Source organism: Accipiter gentilis, chromosome 13 (genome assembly GCF_929443795.1).
Source record: "Accipiter gentilis chromosome 13, bAccGen1.1, whole genome shotgun sequence".
Classification (NCBI taxonomy): Eukaryota; Metazoa; Chordata; class Aves; order Accipitriformes; family Accipitridae; genus Astur; species Astur gentilis.
Genome location: NC_064892.1, coordinates 17,733,658 through 17,750,585, shown reverse-complemented (window position 1 = coordinate 17,750,585; position 16,928 = coordinate 17,733,658). Strand labels below are relative to the sequence as shown.

The 16,928-nt window shown below is 39.2% G+C and overlaps 1 protein-coding gene across 9 annotated transcripts in view; it reads left to right on the top strand.

The window, feature by feature from the left end:
* Positions 1–16,928, top strand: part of LMO7 (LIM domain 7) — a 136,044-nt gene that overhangs the window by 100,078 nt on the left and 19,038 nt on the right. For 4 of the 9 annotated variants that reach the window (XM_049815896.1, XM_049815894.1, XM_049815902.1 and 1 more), the window contains 7 exons: positions 703–1,141; positions 1,924–2,256; positions 5,232–5,346; positions 11,568–11,729; positions 13,104–13,288; positions 13,930–13,990; positions 15,055–15,111. In XM_049815896.1, coding sequence (XP_049671853.1) covers positions 703–1,141; positions 1,924–2,256; positions 5,232–5,346; positions 11,568–11,729; positions 13,104–13,288; positions 13,930–13,990; positions 15,055–15,111 — 1,352 coding nt within the window. Of the gene's footprint in view, positions 1–702; positions 1,142–1,923; positions 2,257–5,231; positions 5,347–11,567; positions 11,730–13,103; positions 13,289–13,929; positions 13,991–15,054; positions 15,112–15,264; positions 15,307–16,928 lie in introns of all 9 variants that reach the window. The other 5 variants (XM_049815900.1, XM_049815904.1, XM_049815901.1 and 2 more) reach the window with 4 other exon arrangements.

The window sequence follows — 16,928 nt, the reverse complement described above, 5'->3', positions numbered from 1 at the left end:
TTTTTTAGATGCATGTATGACTAAGATGAAGGGAATACGCGCATGGCATGTATTCATAAAACAAATTTAAATGAGTCTTATACAGAATGTTTTGACTTTCAGTATTTCTTTTCTTATTTGTGAAAAAATTAGTCCCTGGAATAAAAATGTGGATGCTGATTGTATTGAATGTCCAGTATCATCAGAATCTTCAAAAGGGTGTGGTAAAGATTATCTCTTGGTGGTTGTTCCTTTATGACAAAGGAATGAATAGCAAAAAAACCCCAAACCAATCTGAACTTCTGGACACCATCTTATTTTGTGATCAAAAGTTCAGTATAGCACTTTCATAGAGCAGAGGCATCAGCAGAGCTATACAGTTCAGGCAGTGTTACAGGACTACCTTCTTCCGATTCTTTCCTCAATAAAATCTGAATTTCTGTGGATATGTAACTTGAATAGCTATGTCATTTTCTTGGCAGAGAGATTTCTGTCACGGTGGCAACCTGATAGTGTGACAGTAGTATGCCTGAGTGTTATGGGAGTGTTGAAATGGGGAGGAGGGGGAAGAAGGTAGATTTAAAAATATATTAAAATACTAATATTTTTCAATTATTCCATTCATTTTCATTTAATGGAGATGTGTTTCTTGAGGAGTCGAAAGACTCAGGGCCCACCTGTTTGTCAGGTCACTTTGGTATTTTAACGCCTCTGTCCCCATAGGGAGGACAGAGATCAAGACTCCTACGGGCAGCGAAAACACGATCGCAGATGGACGTATTCACTGAACGACGATGTGTTTAGTGAAGAAAAAGCACCTTCCACACAGTCAGCAGCAAAAGATTACCTGTTGGAAGATGCCTCCTACAGCACGAAGGACAGCAGTAGTGGGTATGCCGCACAACCGCGCAAGGAGAACCTGCCGGAGAGCTCGGCCGCTCACGAAGCTCCCGCTCCGCCAAAGAGCCTGGCAGAGGAGCAGAGCTCGGCTCTTTTGTCTACCCGCTACTCGGTGAATGCTCAAACTGGGTCAGCTCAGGTTTCAGCTTCTCTCCCGAGAAGTTACCAGAAAACCGATACCTCTAGGTTAACATCTGTGGTTACACCAAGACCTTTTGGTGTCCACTCAAGAGGAATCTCATCACTTCCACGGTCATTCACGGTAAAATTCCGCTTCATTCCCAAAGTTTGTAAAAGTTGGTGTCTTGGGTAGCTGGGGGGACAGTAGAGTTTTAACATCTGTTGTTTTTTTAAAACATAATCTGCTGTTTGATGAATGCTGTGATAATAGAGCAGGCAATTCTGTCGTGGCTTTAGATGTTTACTCGTGTTTCTGTACTTAAAGGCACTCCTAGCAGTAAGGCTGATAAATATATTTGGTAGAATAATCTTTTTATTACTTGTAGCAAGTCTCCTTAGTGTTCCTTATCAAAAAACCTGCCCTCCTCAGATGTAATTGTCTGAACCTAATTTAACATAATTAGGTGTTAGACAAATTTTTCAGGTGATACAAGTTTCTTTTGCTCTGCAGACTTTGGTGAAATTGAAATTTTATGCTAGCCTAAACTTTGCCTGCTCAGTAAAGCACTGAAACACAGAAATTGATTTTTATACCCACCCCGATTACTATGTCAATTTTCATAGCTTTCTCCTAAATGCCTATTTGTCTCAATTTAAAAAATTGTGAGAATGCAGATCATTCTAAGCAGATGTTTTTAACAAGTTTATCACAAAAAGTCTGGACTATTTATTCTGGAAACACTTCAAGAGAAAAAAAAATTACATTGCTCTTTAAAGTGGGTAATTAGTAAGGGATACAATAACCAGAATTTGCATGAAAGGAAGAGGGGGTTTTGTTAAATATTTGTTAAATATTGCTGAAAAGATTAGGGATTTTTTTTTTTTTTAAAGCACATACTTACCAAACTGTCATTTTTGTCCTAGATGGATGATACCCAGAAATACAATGGAGAAGTAGAGAAAGCTAAAAGAACTCAAACTTTGTTCACTAGCAGTTCATTTTCACAACCGGACTCTGCACACCCTCTCTCCGCTAGCGCATTCAGAAGCAGAGGTGAGGAGGAGGAGGAGGAGGAGGAAAAAGAAGGTGTTCAGTCAACACCTTCTCCTAGTTTGGCATTACCTGTAAAAGCTCAAGACCAAGATGCTGGAAGCAGTACTCTTAAACCAGAGTATTGCTCTCCTCCTGATTCTCTTTCACTTGCATCTTCTGCAGAAAATGTGAGTCTGCCAGAGCCTGAGGATTCAAAACCCCTGGTAAGTGTGGAAATAATGTGATTACTTAGTGTAACTGAATGCTACAGCAGAGTAAAAGAAAAAATAAAAATACATCTAATGCAAGTATTCTTTGGTAGTAAGACAACAGCTCAGAGAACTACTATTTCCTTTGCTGTAATTCAGGGGAAAGAGAGTATTTGGAAAGAAAATAATTGGTTCTTTTGCTGCATTTTTCTCCATCTCTTATATGTCCTGAGCTTCATTTTATTTCTCATTCTAATTCAAAATAGTTATTCTAAATATTGTTTGAAGCTTGCAAAGTTTTTGTTATTCTCCAAATTAGCACGTTGAGCGCACAATCAGGTATGTCAGTTAGATGAATGATCTGAGCTGCTGTAGCATGCATTTGCACTTTTAAACTGGTGGTGGAAAATAAAGATCAGCTTTTCAAAGGCCAGCCTTAAACATTAGTATCATACTATCCTTTTTTGTGGCTTGAGCTTCCTCTTTTTTTTTTTAAAGTAGTTATTTACTTGACATTAATCTAATTAATGTTCACATTAATGAACTTTAAAGCAAATCACCATCTCTCTGTATGTGCTTGTCTAGAAGTTGGGTCTTTCAGTGTTTTTTTGGAATATGTATCTTCAAGTGCTGTTTTCTCCAATTAATCACACGTTTCACATGTAAAAAATGACCAGCAATAGCTTTAATTGTCACTACCTTTCTGTAATATCTAATGATGTGGTTCATACCCCTTGACAGATTAGAGATTAACTCTTTGCATTCCTGATGCTGCTGTAAAAGTTAATTGTTCCAGTTGCTTGGGTGAGGATCATAAGACCTTGGATGCTGATGTATGAAATTGCTTCCCACACCAGCTTTTTATAAATGCAGTCACTTTGAACCATTCTTCTTCCGAATCACTTACGGAAAAGGAATGCATTTTAGTTTAATATTCCTGATACCCCGTGGTGGTTGCAATGGAATTGCCATAATTTTTTGAAACTGTAATTGTTGTAGAACAGATCATAATCTTTTTTTTTTTTTTTTTCTGTGTTGTAGCAAAAACAGGCAGAGGAACTGCTGTTCTAATCAGTGAAAACAGATTAGATATGGGTTCTTTGTATCACTTTAAGCAAGACAAAAGAGAACAAAATGTACTAGGTCCATTTTTTTTCCCTGTCATTAGCCACAAGATTATAAATTGTACTTCCTGCAAATGAGTAATGTGGGTTTTTTTTTAAAAAAAAAAAAAAAAAAAAAAAAAAAAAAAAAAAAATTTAAAAAGCTTGTGTTGTACCTCAAACAAGCTACAACATAAAGAATGCAAGTTCCATTTGGCATGTTTGTAAATCATTGCCAGAGTTGAGAGATTGATATAGTTCACTAGGCATCAGGGCAATAACACCAGGTTTGTGGAGTAGTAAGTGTTTTGGAGATGACCTGTCCAAATGATGAAGTACAGTGTACAAAGTCGCGTTACTTCTCTGACAAGAGGTAGGTTTGAAGAAGAGCCAGGCTGGGATGGTGGAAATAAAAATAACAACAGTAATTTCCAGGAACACACTCAAATTCAAAAGCTTTATATCTGCTGTAGCCCAGTGTGCTAACCTGTTTTATTAGTAGATTACTATCAGCGTCACTCACCTAAGGACTTGGGTTGCATGGGAGCTTTTGCAAGCTAGTAGCTATGTTTTGAATAAAAGACTTAATTTCTACCCTGGGCTGTAACAAGGAGTGTTTTGCCAGGAACATTCCTGTAACGGGAGGTGAAATGTCAGCATGTTGCCTCGCCAATGTTGTTGTCTTCTGCGCCCAGCGCCCAGGTACTGCTGAAGCCTCCTCTGGCTGTGTCCTGCCCAGAGACTCTGGGTCACTACAGCTGCTTGTGCCGAGCTCCCTGCAGCTGCCTGTTGCATCCTACCAACCAACATAGGAGCTTTGGGGAACTGGCTTAGATACCTAGACTTCTAAATATTTTAAGTTAGGAAAAATTAATCGCCCCCCCCCCCCCCCCCCCCCCCCCTTCAGGAGAGCTCGTTCACTAGGCAACTAAAGTGTAGGTGTACACTTAGTACACCAAATTTAGTACGTATGCGGGCGTTTCCTTCATGCACACATTGCTGGAATATATCTATTTTAACAGTGTTTGACAGAAAAAGTCTAAAATATTTTCTTTCCTTTTAGAACAATGTCAGTTCCATACTAACGAAGTGAATAGCGTGCATTTGGGCATTTTAATTGTTTTCTAATGAGTTCACGTTAAAATGTTAATGTATGCAACTCATGTTCATGATATATTGTGGGATTGAACGCACGTGTTGCAAAATGTTTTCCCAATCAAATGTTTCTGTAGTTTACAATGGTAGTGTTGGGTTTTCATTTAGATTTTGAAAGCATCTAGAAAGTCCCCTAGAATGGAAGATCTGGATTCTAGCTAATTCTGGAATTAGTTTTATTATCTAAGGTCTCCATTACAAAATCTATAGCAAGCTAGTAGTATTTCACAGAAAATTAAAAAGGTGATTGTTCACCCAAGTAAACCTAGTTGCAGCATTGAGCTTAAAGGAAACTGATGATGCCTGCTGTAGGATGTGTGAGGAAAAAAATAAGATGATTTACTGTTATCTAGCGCTTTCACATCTCTGACTGATGCTCTCTCAGGAGACAGTGCGTTCCACAAATTCACAAGACTGTGCATGAAGACCCATTTAGGGTTCTAGTTTCCTCAAATTTCTTACATTTTGTAGCATCATGTTAGGAAACATCTAAAATAGGAGAGGTGCACAGCTAAATATATATGTAGAGAAAATACAAATGTGAACTGAAAAATGTACTTAAAAACAAATTAGTTACTTAACTGCCTTCATTGCTGTTTCCTTTGTCTATAGTGCTAATAATAGATGATTAAAGTGCACATTGTGAGCAGTCTCACTTATTTAGAGGATAAACTTTCCCTCATTTCGATTCCTGTGATACCAGATACTGTAGTGTCATGTTTTATTTTTCAGGAACAGTACAGTGATATGAGAATCAGTATAAACCAGAGACCTGGCCACAGTCGCAGCTTTGGGTTTACAACAAATTGGAGTTCTTCAGGGGTGTTTGTACATACAGTTGAAGAAGGTAAATGTGTATTAACTGTACAAATTTTTGTTCTTGTGTTTAGTTTACAGAGACTTCTAATTAAGGCGTTTGCTGTTAAAAATGTTGCAAATATTTAAAAAACTTGGGTGGAGAATTGAAAAATCAATATTTAGTTTGCTAATGTATTTCTGTGAAACCTCATCTCTTGAAACAAGTTGAATTCAGAAATACTAAACCCGCATTTTCCTGATCAAGGACATTACTATAACCACTGAAAAGGCACAAACGTGATCACTCAAACATTCATCAAGCCCGTTACAGAACAGTAGTAGGGGGCACATATAGACTTTTAATACTGAGATTGTTCCTTTCAGCTAAGTTTAAAAGATTTCACTTTGTATGGTTTGTAAACATATGCAGAGGAAATTTAGGAGTTAATGTTTTTATTTTAATTTCACCTTTCTTAGCTACATTGAATTTTGGAGAGAATTAATACTTTTCAGCAGTTGCAACTTCTAAATTGATTTCCAGTGCAGGTTTTTTTTTCAGATGTGTTTAATACTGCGGAAAACCAAAGATTTTTGTCTTGAAATGAAACATATATAAAGTTTATTTCTAAGCTTTAGTAGTTTCCTGCAGAGAACAAGCTTAGTTTTCCTAATTAAAAAAACCAAAAAACAAAAAACCAAAAACCACCCAAAAACCAACAAAACCCTAAGCAAAGCACATGTAAGGCTTGTTTTCTGAGCGCTCATCTTTCCCATTGCTGGTAATACTTGAAGACTACTTAATTGTGCCCTTTCTTCCAGCTAACACAAGATCATCCTGAGAAAGAAGAAATAACTGGAAACTTCTCATTTAGTTTACCCTTCATTATGCTTTCCAGCAAGGAAAAAAAATACCACTTAACAGTACTTACTGAGTAGCCTTGTTTTTTTGGTTTTTTTTCTTTTCCTTTTCATTTCATGGTCAATTTTTAGTCCTCTCTTCAGTATGGCTGGATACTTAGAATCATGGAATCATTTAGGTTGGAAAAGACCTTCAAGATCATCGAATCCAACCATCATCCATGCCCACTAAACCATGTTCTGGAGTACCCCGTCTATGCGCTTTTTTGAATACCTCCAGGGATGGTGACTCAACCACTTCCCTGGGCAGCCCATTCCAATGTATGACAACCCTCTCAGTAAAGAAATTTTTTCCTAATATCTAACCTAAATCTCCCTTGCCTCAACTTGAGGCCATTTCCTCTCGTCCTATCTCCAGCCACCTGACAGAAGAGACCAGCACCCACCTCACTACAACCCTCTTCAGGTAGCTGTAGAGAGCGATAAGGTCTCCCCTCAGCCTCCTTTTCTCCAGACTAAACAGCCCCAGCTCCGTCAGCCGCTTCTCATAAGACTTGTGCTCCTGTGCTCCAGGCCCCTCACCAACTTGGTTGCCCTTCTCTGGACACGCTCCAGCACCTCCACGTCTTTCTTGTAGTGAGGGGCCCAAAACTGAACACAGTAAATTAGATTGTAACCATTAATAATCACTTGGTGTGAAGAACAGCTTTCCATTTACTTTCCTTGCTGTTAGGTTTCTGGTTTAATTTTGTTATTTGGAGAGGCAGAGGACTGTCTCTTTGCACTGCCAGCTGTGAATGAGAAACCTGAGGGTAGTGAATGTTCCTGCTGGTCATTCACAAAGGTCCAAGTGAGCTCTGTCCCCAACTCTGTAGGCTAGGAAAAGATGAAGGCCTTATGGCTGTTATCTTGGTTATACTTTATTAGCATTCTCGCAAGGAGGGGCGCTAAGTATAAAGATTGAATGGAGCATGGGTTGCATCTTGGTATTCTTGTTTATAGCATGTATTTAACATCTTTTTTCAGCAACTGACTCGTGTTGTATCCTTGTTCAATAGCTGTAGCTTCCTTTAAAGGAACAAAGGATGAAAGAGGTAGACAGCCCATTGAAAGAGTAAGGTGTGCTTTCAGTTGGGCACTTCCAAATGTCGTGTTTCCTTTTTTTAAGAATAAGTCATAGGATACTTCAGGTTGGAAGGGACCTTGGAAGACCACCTAGAGCAAACCCCTGCTCAAAAAAGTGTCAAGACTTAATTCAGAGTAGGTTGCCTAAGGCCTTACCCAAGTGGGTCTGAAACCCTCCAAGGATGGAGGCTGCACAGCCTCTCTAGGCAGTGTGCTCCAATGGATAATTACCCTCACAGAGAAAATTTTTCCCATATATCCAGTCAGACCATCCTTCGTCTCGGTTCATAACCACTGTGCTGTGTTCTCCTGCCATGGATTTCAATGAAGAGCAGGCTTTCCCTTCTCACTGACCTCCCTGTAGGTACTGGAGTTGGGAGAACTGCTGTTAGGTCCCCCCACAGCCTCTCTTCTCGAGGTTGAACAAGCCTTGTTCCTCACAGGGCAAGTGTTCCAGCCCCAACAGTCCCAGTGGCCTCCTGTGAACTTGCCCCAGTTTATTGATGTCTGTCTTACAGCGGGCCAGCGGAGCTGGATGCAGTATTGTCAATATGGCATAGCAAGTGCTGAGTGAGTGGGATAGTCACTTCCCTTGATCTGCTGGTCATGCAGGCATTCCTATGGCCCTGGGTATTGACAGCCCCATGACTGCCAGGGGCTGCTGCTGCCTCACATTCAGCTGGGAGTCCACCAGGACCTCTCCAGCCCTGCTCTCCAGCCCATCAAGACCCCAGCCTGTAGCATCACTGGGGTTAGTCCATCCCAGGAGCAGAGCTCTGTATTTGCCTGTGTTGAATGTCAGGTTCCTGCTCTGAACGGGAGCCCTGCCCTCCAGCCTATCGGCCACCTGCTTCCTTTTTGTGTGGTTTGCAAACTTGATGAGGGTGTGTTTCACCTCCTCCCCTTCCTGGTTGTTGGTGAACACGTTAGAGAGGACAGGTTCCACCGTACACCTCTGGGGAGCTCCACTTGTAACCCGCCTCCAGGCTGAGTATGAACCATTAACCATCACCCGTTGAGCCTGACAGCCCAGCCGGTTTTTCACCCATCTGGTCACTCTGCCCTGTAGACAATACTGTCCCAACTTTGATACCAGGATGCTGTGGAAGATCATGTCAAAAGCCTTATTAAAGACAAGGTGGATGGTATCCACCACTCTCCCTTCATCCAGATTTAGTAGTGTCATCACTGGAGACAACCAGGTTGATCAAGCGTGATTTAGGCTTGGAAAATCCTTACCAACTGTTCCCAGTCACCTTTTTCTCTTCCTTGAGGCCAGAAGTAGCTTCCAGGAAGACTTTCTCTGACTATCTTGACATACTTGTCATTCTAACTAGCGATATGATTTTCTTCAGGTGATAACTTAAAAGTGACTTTGTATCCTGCATATGCTTTTCCTTAAAAAAAATAAAGAAAACTACTTGGGAAGCAAAATGAACTTCTTATAAGTGTTCTCAAAGAGCTTAATTAGAGTTAAGCTCCTAACACAGGTTTCAGTGAGGCCCATTTACTGCATGAAAAAGAAGATAATGCTCATTTTTTACTGGAATTTTCAACCTTTACACTAAAAATTAGGTAAACAGAGAAAGCCTTGAAGTCATTAGTCTAGACATTGTTCTGCCAGCTTCCCCACTGCTGTGTAATCTTTATTGTTTCAGTCCTTTTCCTTTCACCCACCCTACTTGCAATCATTTTTTTGAGATGGTGTTGATGTAGGAGTACACAGGTCTGTGGTCAAATGCTGGCAGGCATGTAGGACAAAGTAAACTTGACCCACTTCCTTCAAGGTTTAATTTTTTTGTGTGACTGAGCTAGTATTTATCTGTTGTAATAACAACAGATGGGGATAGGTTAGAGATAACTAAATACGTATGGAAAATGAGTGAGTATTTGGTTGGGTTTGTTTTCATTGGGAGCTAGTAAAAAAGAAAAATCTTTTACCTTCAGGGAAACTTAAGAAAAAACAGAAATACATGTTTTTATATAATGTAAAACAAATCCTCTGCAGTTGTATAAAGAAATTATCAGTAAACCCTATAGTCTTGAAGGAGCTGGACAGAGAGGAACAACTGGTACCATACAACTTTTGGCACCTGAATTGCCAGCTAATCTCTGTAGACTTCTCTGGAGGTGAGTGAGAGTAGAAGCCTAATACAGGAGCTCTGGTTTGCACTCTTGAGAAGCCCTTCCATTCGCAGACTGCAAAGGCAGTAGAGGAAGAGCAGCTGGCAAAGTTGCGTGCCAAAAATTGAGCAGTATAAGTTGTCCTGGCTCTGGTAGGTCTCTACATGCAATCCAGAGACTGATCCTATTCATCCAAATCTGTATGGTTGGGGTGTAGTCTAGATGTGTTTTTCTGGTGATATTATAGGAGGAACTGTGCAATCTTAAATTCCCTTCCTTTCCTAAAACCTGAGTTGGTAACCCACTTTTCCTTTCATATGCTTAGCATAACTGAGCCGAGGTATACTGTTCTCACCTCTAAGCTGGGTTTCATCCCAGTCAAATTATCTGTGTAAATTAAGCACCACCTTTTTTGGTTTCTAGGGCTTGTTCTGTCACAACAGAAAACAGGGAAATTATCACTTCTGATGACTCTCCTTGAGCCTAAAGCATTCCTTATACCACGAGCATAAAAGTTCTGTCTACGTGTAGTCAAACTATATGGTACTAAAAATCTTAAATTTTGAAATCAGACACAATTCCAAATATTATATGATGTTGTTGAAAATAGTAACTTCAGTGGTAGTATCTTCAATAGTATCCTTAATAGTACCTTCAGTTAATAGATTTGAAAATCTATTAATTTTTTACATCTTCTTGGATCTAAGGAGATGCACTTTTTTCCACTTTAACTGTTGCCTGTGTTTTCTTCCTCCAATTGAAAACCCTACATTTTCTTCTATAATATCATTTAAAAGTAATTGGTGTGTTTTGAAAATTTTACTGATAGCTGCTAATGGAGTTTTTAGTCCATACTTTAAGAAGAATGCAGAAAAACAGAACGTGGAACTGTGGTCTTCCAGCATAGTAGTTAGCATTGGATTTTTTTTGTAAACGATGATGGATCACTGGTTGGTGCATTATTAGGAAGCGTAGCATTTCTTCATTTCTTAACTTCCTCAGGTGCCAGGAATATTAAAAGCTATCTGAATCCTTAGTGGATGATCCAGACTTCTAGCAGCACTTTACTAGTGAGTCAGTAGAAGGTCAGGACAAAGCATACGATGTCTAAATTCTTCTGCCATGCTTGTCCGTATTTGTTTCTGATACTGTAATATGGTATTGTTCTTGGTATATTTTAAACAAGATATGTGGATTTCTCTACTTACTTTGGAAAACGCTCCCATTGTGTAATTCAAATTTGGTTTATTTTATTAACATGGGGGTTTATTGTGCAGTCTTTAACTACATTTTCACTTAGCTTTCCCATTTTCTATTCTGCTAAGGGAGTAATTGTTAATGGAAGAACCATTAAAATGTAATTCTTAAAATCTTACTTAGGGAAGTCTGAGTTTCTCAGCTCATCCATTTTCTGAATTAAGTAGAAAAAACGTTTATTAACTGCTCCCATATGTTCTCAGTCCTTAGGCTAGTGTGATCACCTGCCAATGTTTAGTAGTAGATGAAAAAGAGTATAAAGTACACCCTGTCTTGCAAAGTATCAGTAGAATTCAAAGTCCAAGCTGCAATAAAATTTGCTCCTAATTGACAAAAATAAGTAGAATCCAGAGAATTCTAATGGGGCAGCACCCAGCAATATCTTGAGTCCAATTATCAGTCAATTCAGAGATAACAAACTATTCTAGCAAAGCAATAAAGCAGCCTGTTCTTGTCAGTAGAGCCTGGAAAATGTAAATAAGAATATGAGAAGACCAGCTACTATTAGAATTAACAAAGCGAGCCTGGTTTTTGGGCAAATAAAAGGATTACCCAAACATTGGCTGAATTTCAGCTAATTGTTGGCTACAGACACTGTGGAGTGCACGCGTTCTCTCTCACTATCCCAGATGATAAAGGTGAGTTAGTGGAGGCAGGAGTGGGCCCAGAGGCTGTTTATTAAATGAGCTAGCCAGAATGTGAATGCTTGCAAGTCCAAGTCATTTTCCTAAGTTTCAAATTGAAACACTACTTTGATATTGAGTTTACTGAGCTTCTATTCACAGTGCACTAGATTTTTCAAAGACTTTCTGAATATCCACCAAAAAAAAATTCATTCAGTCACAACTGTGGTAAAAAATAATTGTGAATGGAGATGTAATTTTATTTTTCTTCTGCTTTCTGCAGGTAGCCCTGCAGCACTTTGTCAGCTGCATGTAGATGATGAGATCATTGCTATCAATGGCACAAAGGTTTCACGTATGGACTATAGTCAGTGGGAAGAAGCCATCAGCAGAGCACTAGAAACTGGAAACCTGGTGATGGATGTCAGACGATATGGAAAGAATGGTGAGTTGTTTCGTCGGGCAGATACAGTATGCTCTGTAAGGCAAATAAGCTTTGTCTCTGCTGTACCTGACAGCTGAGAGTCCTTATTACCCTTACAGTAGTAATATGTATCTAAGCTAAAGTAGTTTACTAGCATGTCTGTTGCATTTTAACACAACTTGGCTATTTTCTAACTACTTGTGCACTAGAAATGTCTTGACAAGCAACTCTACAAAGCATTGAACTACTGACCTCTCTTGTGCTCTGGCCTGTTTCTGAGAGGATACACTAGTAAAAAAGTGTGTAACCACCACACAAGGGAATATAATGTTTTCTTTCCTGCCATGCCACAAAAACAAAGAGGGGCTAGTGTCTAGAGGAAAGTAATTTTTAGACCCTCTCTCCTTCAGTCAGCAGCTCCTTTTTTCATTAGGGAAGGACGTTCTTGTGTTGCTTTTTCCAGGGAGTGTTTTGGGTGGCATATGAACTTGTGAGTGTGTAGCACCTCTGTGCTATGATTTTGACCATTGACTCAAATATTATGGTGCTGTAATCTCTCCAGAATGGTACTACCTGTTCTGGCTAGTGAGGGTTTCCATCCTGGCTGAAGGCTTTGTAGTATCTCTAGAGTTGCTGTGGGTTTGGTCAGGATACCCTTTCGAAGTCCTGAAAGAATTTTCCAGAGCTGGAACTGTGAGCAATGACTTCTTTCACATTATAAAGACAAAACATTATTTTAGTGGGAAGCAAGGTAGAATAAGTTGCCAGCAAGTGGGGGAAAAAATAGTGGGGTGGGTAAGAGGCAGGAAACAAATCACAACTTATACAGGGCCTAGCACAAACAAAGAGTAAAGTTAGTGGAGAGCTCATTGAATAAATTTTAGGGAGTTGGTGGGAGAAATGATGGAGTCTGAGAGAAGATTGGTTTGTCTTCACCTCATCAGTTTTGCTAGTTTAGTTTAGACTGCCTTTGTTTTTGCCTTCTGTGTGTTTCCTGAGGAGCACAGTGAAAATGACACTTCCCTGGACAGTGTATGAGTCAAACTGTACCTTTTGTGAGTAAAGCTGGAAGAATTTCCTCAATCCTTACTAATGCTAATGAAATAGTTTCCAATGAGTACTAATTGCTCTGTAATGTTGAGCTTCTATAGTCCATGTTAGCAAAACTTCTAGTAAACTTTTACCTGGCTTATGACTAACACTTGCATTTGTGGGGAAGGCGGTCTGCTCATAAAAGCCCTTTTTCCTGTCTTCACAAATTCCACCTGATTTGTGTCTCTCCCTCTTCTGTTATGTGTTTTTTGTGTGTTATTTTAATGTGTTTTCACTAACTCTTGTTCTGTTCTTTGACATTACTGTCTACATTAACTTCTTGATCCTCCACACACCAAAAAGATTGGGGCAAAGACCAGCCTTCCCTGCCACATGTAAGGCATAAAATCCTCAATCTCACCAGTATGGCTACCAACATTATAGGTACATCTGAAAATAAATGGATTGATGCAACTTCTGGAGAACACATTTCAGATGTTTCCACCATATCAACAAAAAGAGATTTCTCCAGCAGCCTTCGAAGTTCTGTAAGTATGTTTTTGAAGGGTCATGGTATTTGGGGGTAGGAAAAAAGTAAAAATGTAATGCCCTGGTAGGGGGAGGATGGAGAAAAAACCCTGGAAATCTTTTTTTTACTTGGTTTGCTTAAGGAATATGTAGGATACTGCAAATACAGAGATGTAGCTGTGTACGTATTAAGGTAAATAAGATGCTTTGAAGACTTGCTACTGTCCATTTGTGAGTGGATGCTGCTAAGTGATAAGTATTAAAATATGCGCAGATCATGTTTTAACTAAACTGTAGAGAGAGTTTATTCTGTAGAAGAGACTTTTACCTCCTGTATTAGTGCAAATGAAAGTTGCAGCCCCGAAGCACAAGTGTATATGCGCTTTCAAATAACACCCTGCCTGCCAAGGAGCTCAAATAGAAAGATCTCAGCTTCTGGCGTTTTCTTGCAAACTAATGGTTTTTATTTCTGCCACCAATTCACAGCTGGTTATTGATCCCCTCAAATGCCTGCAGTCAGGAAGTTTCAGATAGTTTTTTTTATCTTTCTGTGGAAAGTGTTCTGAAGTGTTTCATGATACACAGTTCCTGTCAGGGGGGACGTGTAGTTGGATAAACTTCCACAAATCTAATGAGTGTAAGCCCTGTATTTTTTTTTCAGGATACAGAAACAAAATTGATAAATGGAATGCAAGGAGATCTTAGCTCTAACGAACAAAGAGGTAAACCACTGTTGCTTTTCATCTGCTAATTGTGTGGGTTTGGAACAAGCAGAGACACTAAACCTGTAATCATTGCAAGCTTTATACAGTGGGCGAATCGAGGCCTTAATGAACTGAAAGCTAGATAGGTATCACAGTGATCTAGTTGCAACCAAACTGGGTGTAGTTTGCTTCCACCATGTGCTAGGCAGTTGGAGAACTGACAACAAAGCAGTAACAAACCCCCCATGTCTGCATTAGTGGTTGTAAATTTACTGTGTCGTATGGCGTGAAAGAGAAGGAGAAGGCACACAATTTATTGTAATTGCAACTGCACTGTGTGGAGGCTGAGTCAGTATAAGTATCAATTTATTTCAGTGTTCAGGAAGAGTGTAAAGAGTATTCAACTTTTTTCTTTTTTTTTTTTTTTTTTTTTTTTCTTTCCCTTTTTCAGTTGTGAGGCTTTGGGGGTAGTGGTTGTTTTACTATTATTATTTTACTTTTATTCCTGGAGAATAATATTGATGGTATGAATACTAATTACTTACGATGCTGTAAACAGTTATAGCCTTACTTGATGACAGTGAGAGAAACCAGGTACGTATACTTCCTAATGGAACAATAATCCTTAAATGGGAACTTTGGATTTCATTTTATCTTGAATGCATGTGGCAGTGTATAAAAGAGTTCCCCCAAGAGATCAGTTGCCCTCTGGAGATGCCTTTCTGATGGCCTTAAATGGTGATTAGGCTCCTAAATCCAATTTGGCATCTCAGTTGAAGAGGCTTAAATTAGACAGGGAGAGTCTGAGTCCAAGTTTGACACTTGTCTGTTGTTATGGTTGGACATTGTTAGTGATAAAATGAAATACTAATCAGTATATGACGTAACCTACTAAAAACTGTGTTTGTTAGAAAGTTAAGACTTCCTTTGTGTTTCAGGGGCTTTTTATTTTTCTGAAGTGACATTGCTGTAGATTGGAGGTCTAACAAAAGTTTCTTATCCAGTGGTGATAGTCATTTAAAAAAAAAATAATAAGACAGCACCTCATTGACTTGTTTGTATTCTTTGTATTTTTCAAATAGCATCTGAACCTATTTCTTTGAAAAACTTAAAAAGGCGGTCACAATTTTTTGAACAAGGTAAACCAAAGAGCTAACGTTTCATGTACTTCCATGAAATTGTTCCTGCTGTACACTCTTCCTAACAAGTCTGGTGCTGGGTACTGTACCTCTTCAGCATTGTTTGTTGCAGTTACAACGAAGCAACATAATTAATTTCCCTTCTTTCCCCAGGGTCATCAGGTTATTCTTACAATTCATGGGTCTACCTTTGTGGTAATGGGTCTTTGTGTGTTCTCTTATCTCTATAGCTGTTTAAATCTATTCTATGTTGTTCATACTTTTTTTCACTGGGTACAAGCAAGAAGGGTAGCACACTTTGTTCAGGTTTGCTACTACCTACAAAACAAGAATAACGTTGAATATTCCAGCAGAGGCTTAGCACAGTTCTCAAAGAGCTGTTGATAAAATACTTAACTCTGGTTTTGAGTTTATCTTGAGTTGCAGCTCTGTGCTTTCATCTAAATTGGTGGAAAAAGGCAGCTGCTGGCTTTCTACTATGTCGTGATGTCACAAGATCCCAAGAAGACCAATATAAATTTTGAATTGAATATGCTAGCTTTTAAAGGCAAAAAATAAGGCACTCAATTTTGGTTTTGTAGGTTGCTTTTTGGTGTTTTGCATGTCACAACTCACATACTTCCACTAATGTTGTATGTCTAATGCTGTCTTCAGACTATGTATGCCTTGCTGTTTTGCTGTAGCCTGAAAGAGTGAAATTCTGGCCCACTGGAAGTTCAGTGTGAATTTTGCCAGTGATTTTAGTGGGGGCCAGGACTTTGCCTTCAGTGGTGATGGCTTCTGTTTTTTCCATAAGTGATATGTGAAGTGCCACAGCAGAGATCTGTGTTTGTGGTTCTGTTTGCTTTTAAATACTTCTGCTGCACTGTATCTGCAATATGGTGGTATTTTGTTGTTGGTTGTTTTGTTGGTTTTGGGGGGTTTCTTTTAAAGACTGCCTATGAAGTTTGGGGTTTATTTTAATAAATTTTGTAGCAATATTTGAAGTATTTCACTTGTGCTTGATGGGGAGGAGAAGGTCGTATTTCTAGAGTGTAAGCTCAGTACAGTTTTGTTCATTTTAAACTTTTGACATTAGCTTTACAGTGATATGAAAGATTCTTTTTTCTAAATCTGTACAGGCTAGTATAAGCTTACAGGGGTGAGAGAAGAGGGGAGCAAACATAAGTGCTGCCTGTACCTCCCATTAGCATCTCCTGGCGCAATTACAGGGGATCAAGTCTGTTTGTCCTATTGTAACTGTGGCTGTTGCCTTCTAACAATGAAGACAAAATTGTGCATATATAAATTGGACCCTAGTCTGTGACTCCTTAGATGTCTTTTGTGTCCTAAATTTGACCTTTTCTCCACTTCATGTGGTCATACTTCAGGAAACTGTTGCAACTTGTTGCTTTTATGCTTTTTTTTTTTTTAATCTGAAGTATGGACAGCGAGGTACGCTAGCAACAAACAAAAAAGTGATGATGCTTAGGAAAGGATTATACTTAAATCTGTGCTTCTCCACATTTTCTCGACTTCCGATACATTATCATAATACACGCCTCTCTCTAATAAGTATCTTGGCACAAGCTAACACCAAGCATGATAAATAGCATAAGGTTGGTGGTGAATGGTGACAAGTCCACCACATTCAAGTGTATTTTTTAGAGTAGGAAAGGAGGACAGTTGGAAAGGGGTAATACATGGTTTTGTGGTAGAGAAGTTGGCTGTGGATGTCTGTTGCTCTTAATTCATGTCAAGGGCAGTAAGTGAGTAGCTGCTCTACCCTGGAGCAGCATTCTGGGTATTGGTCATGCTAAATAGTTGGGTTTCACAAT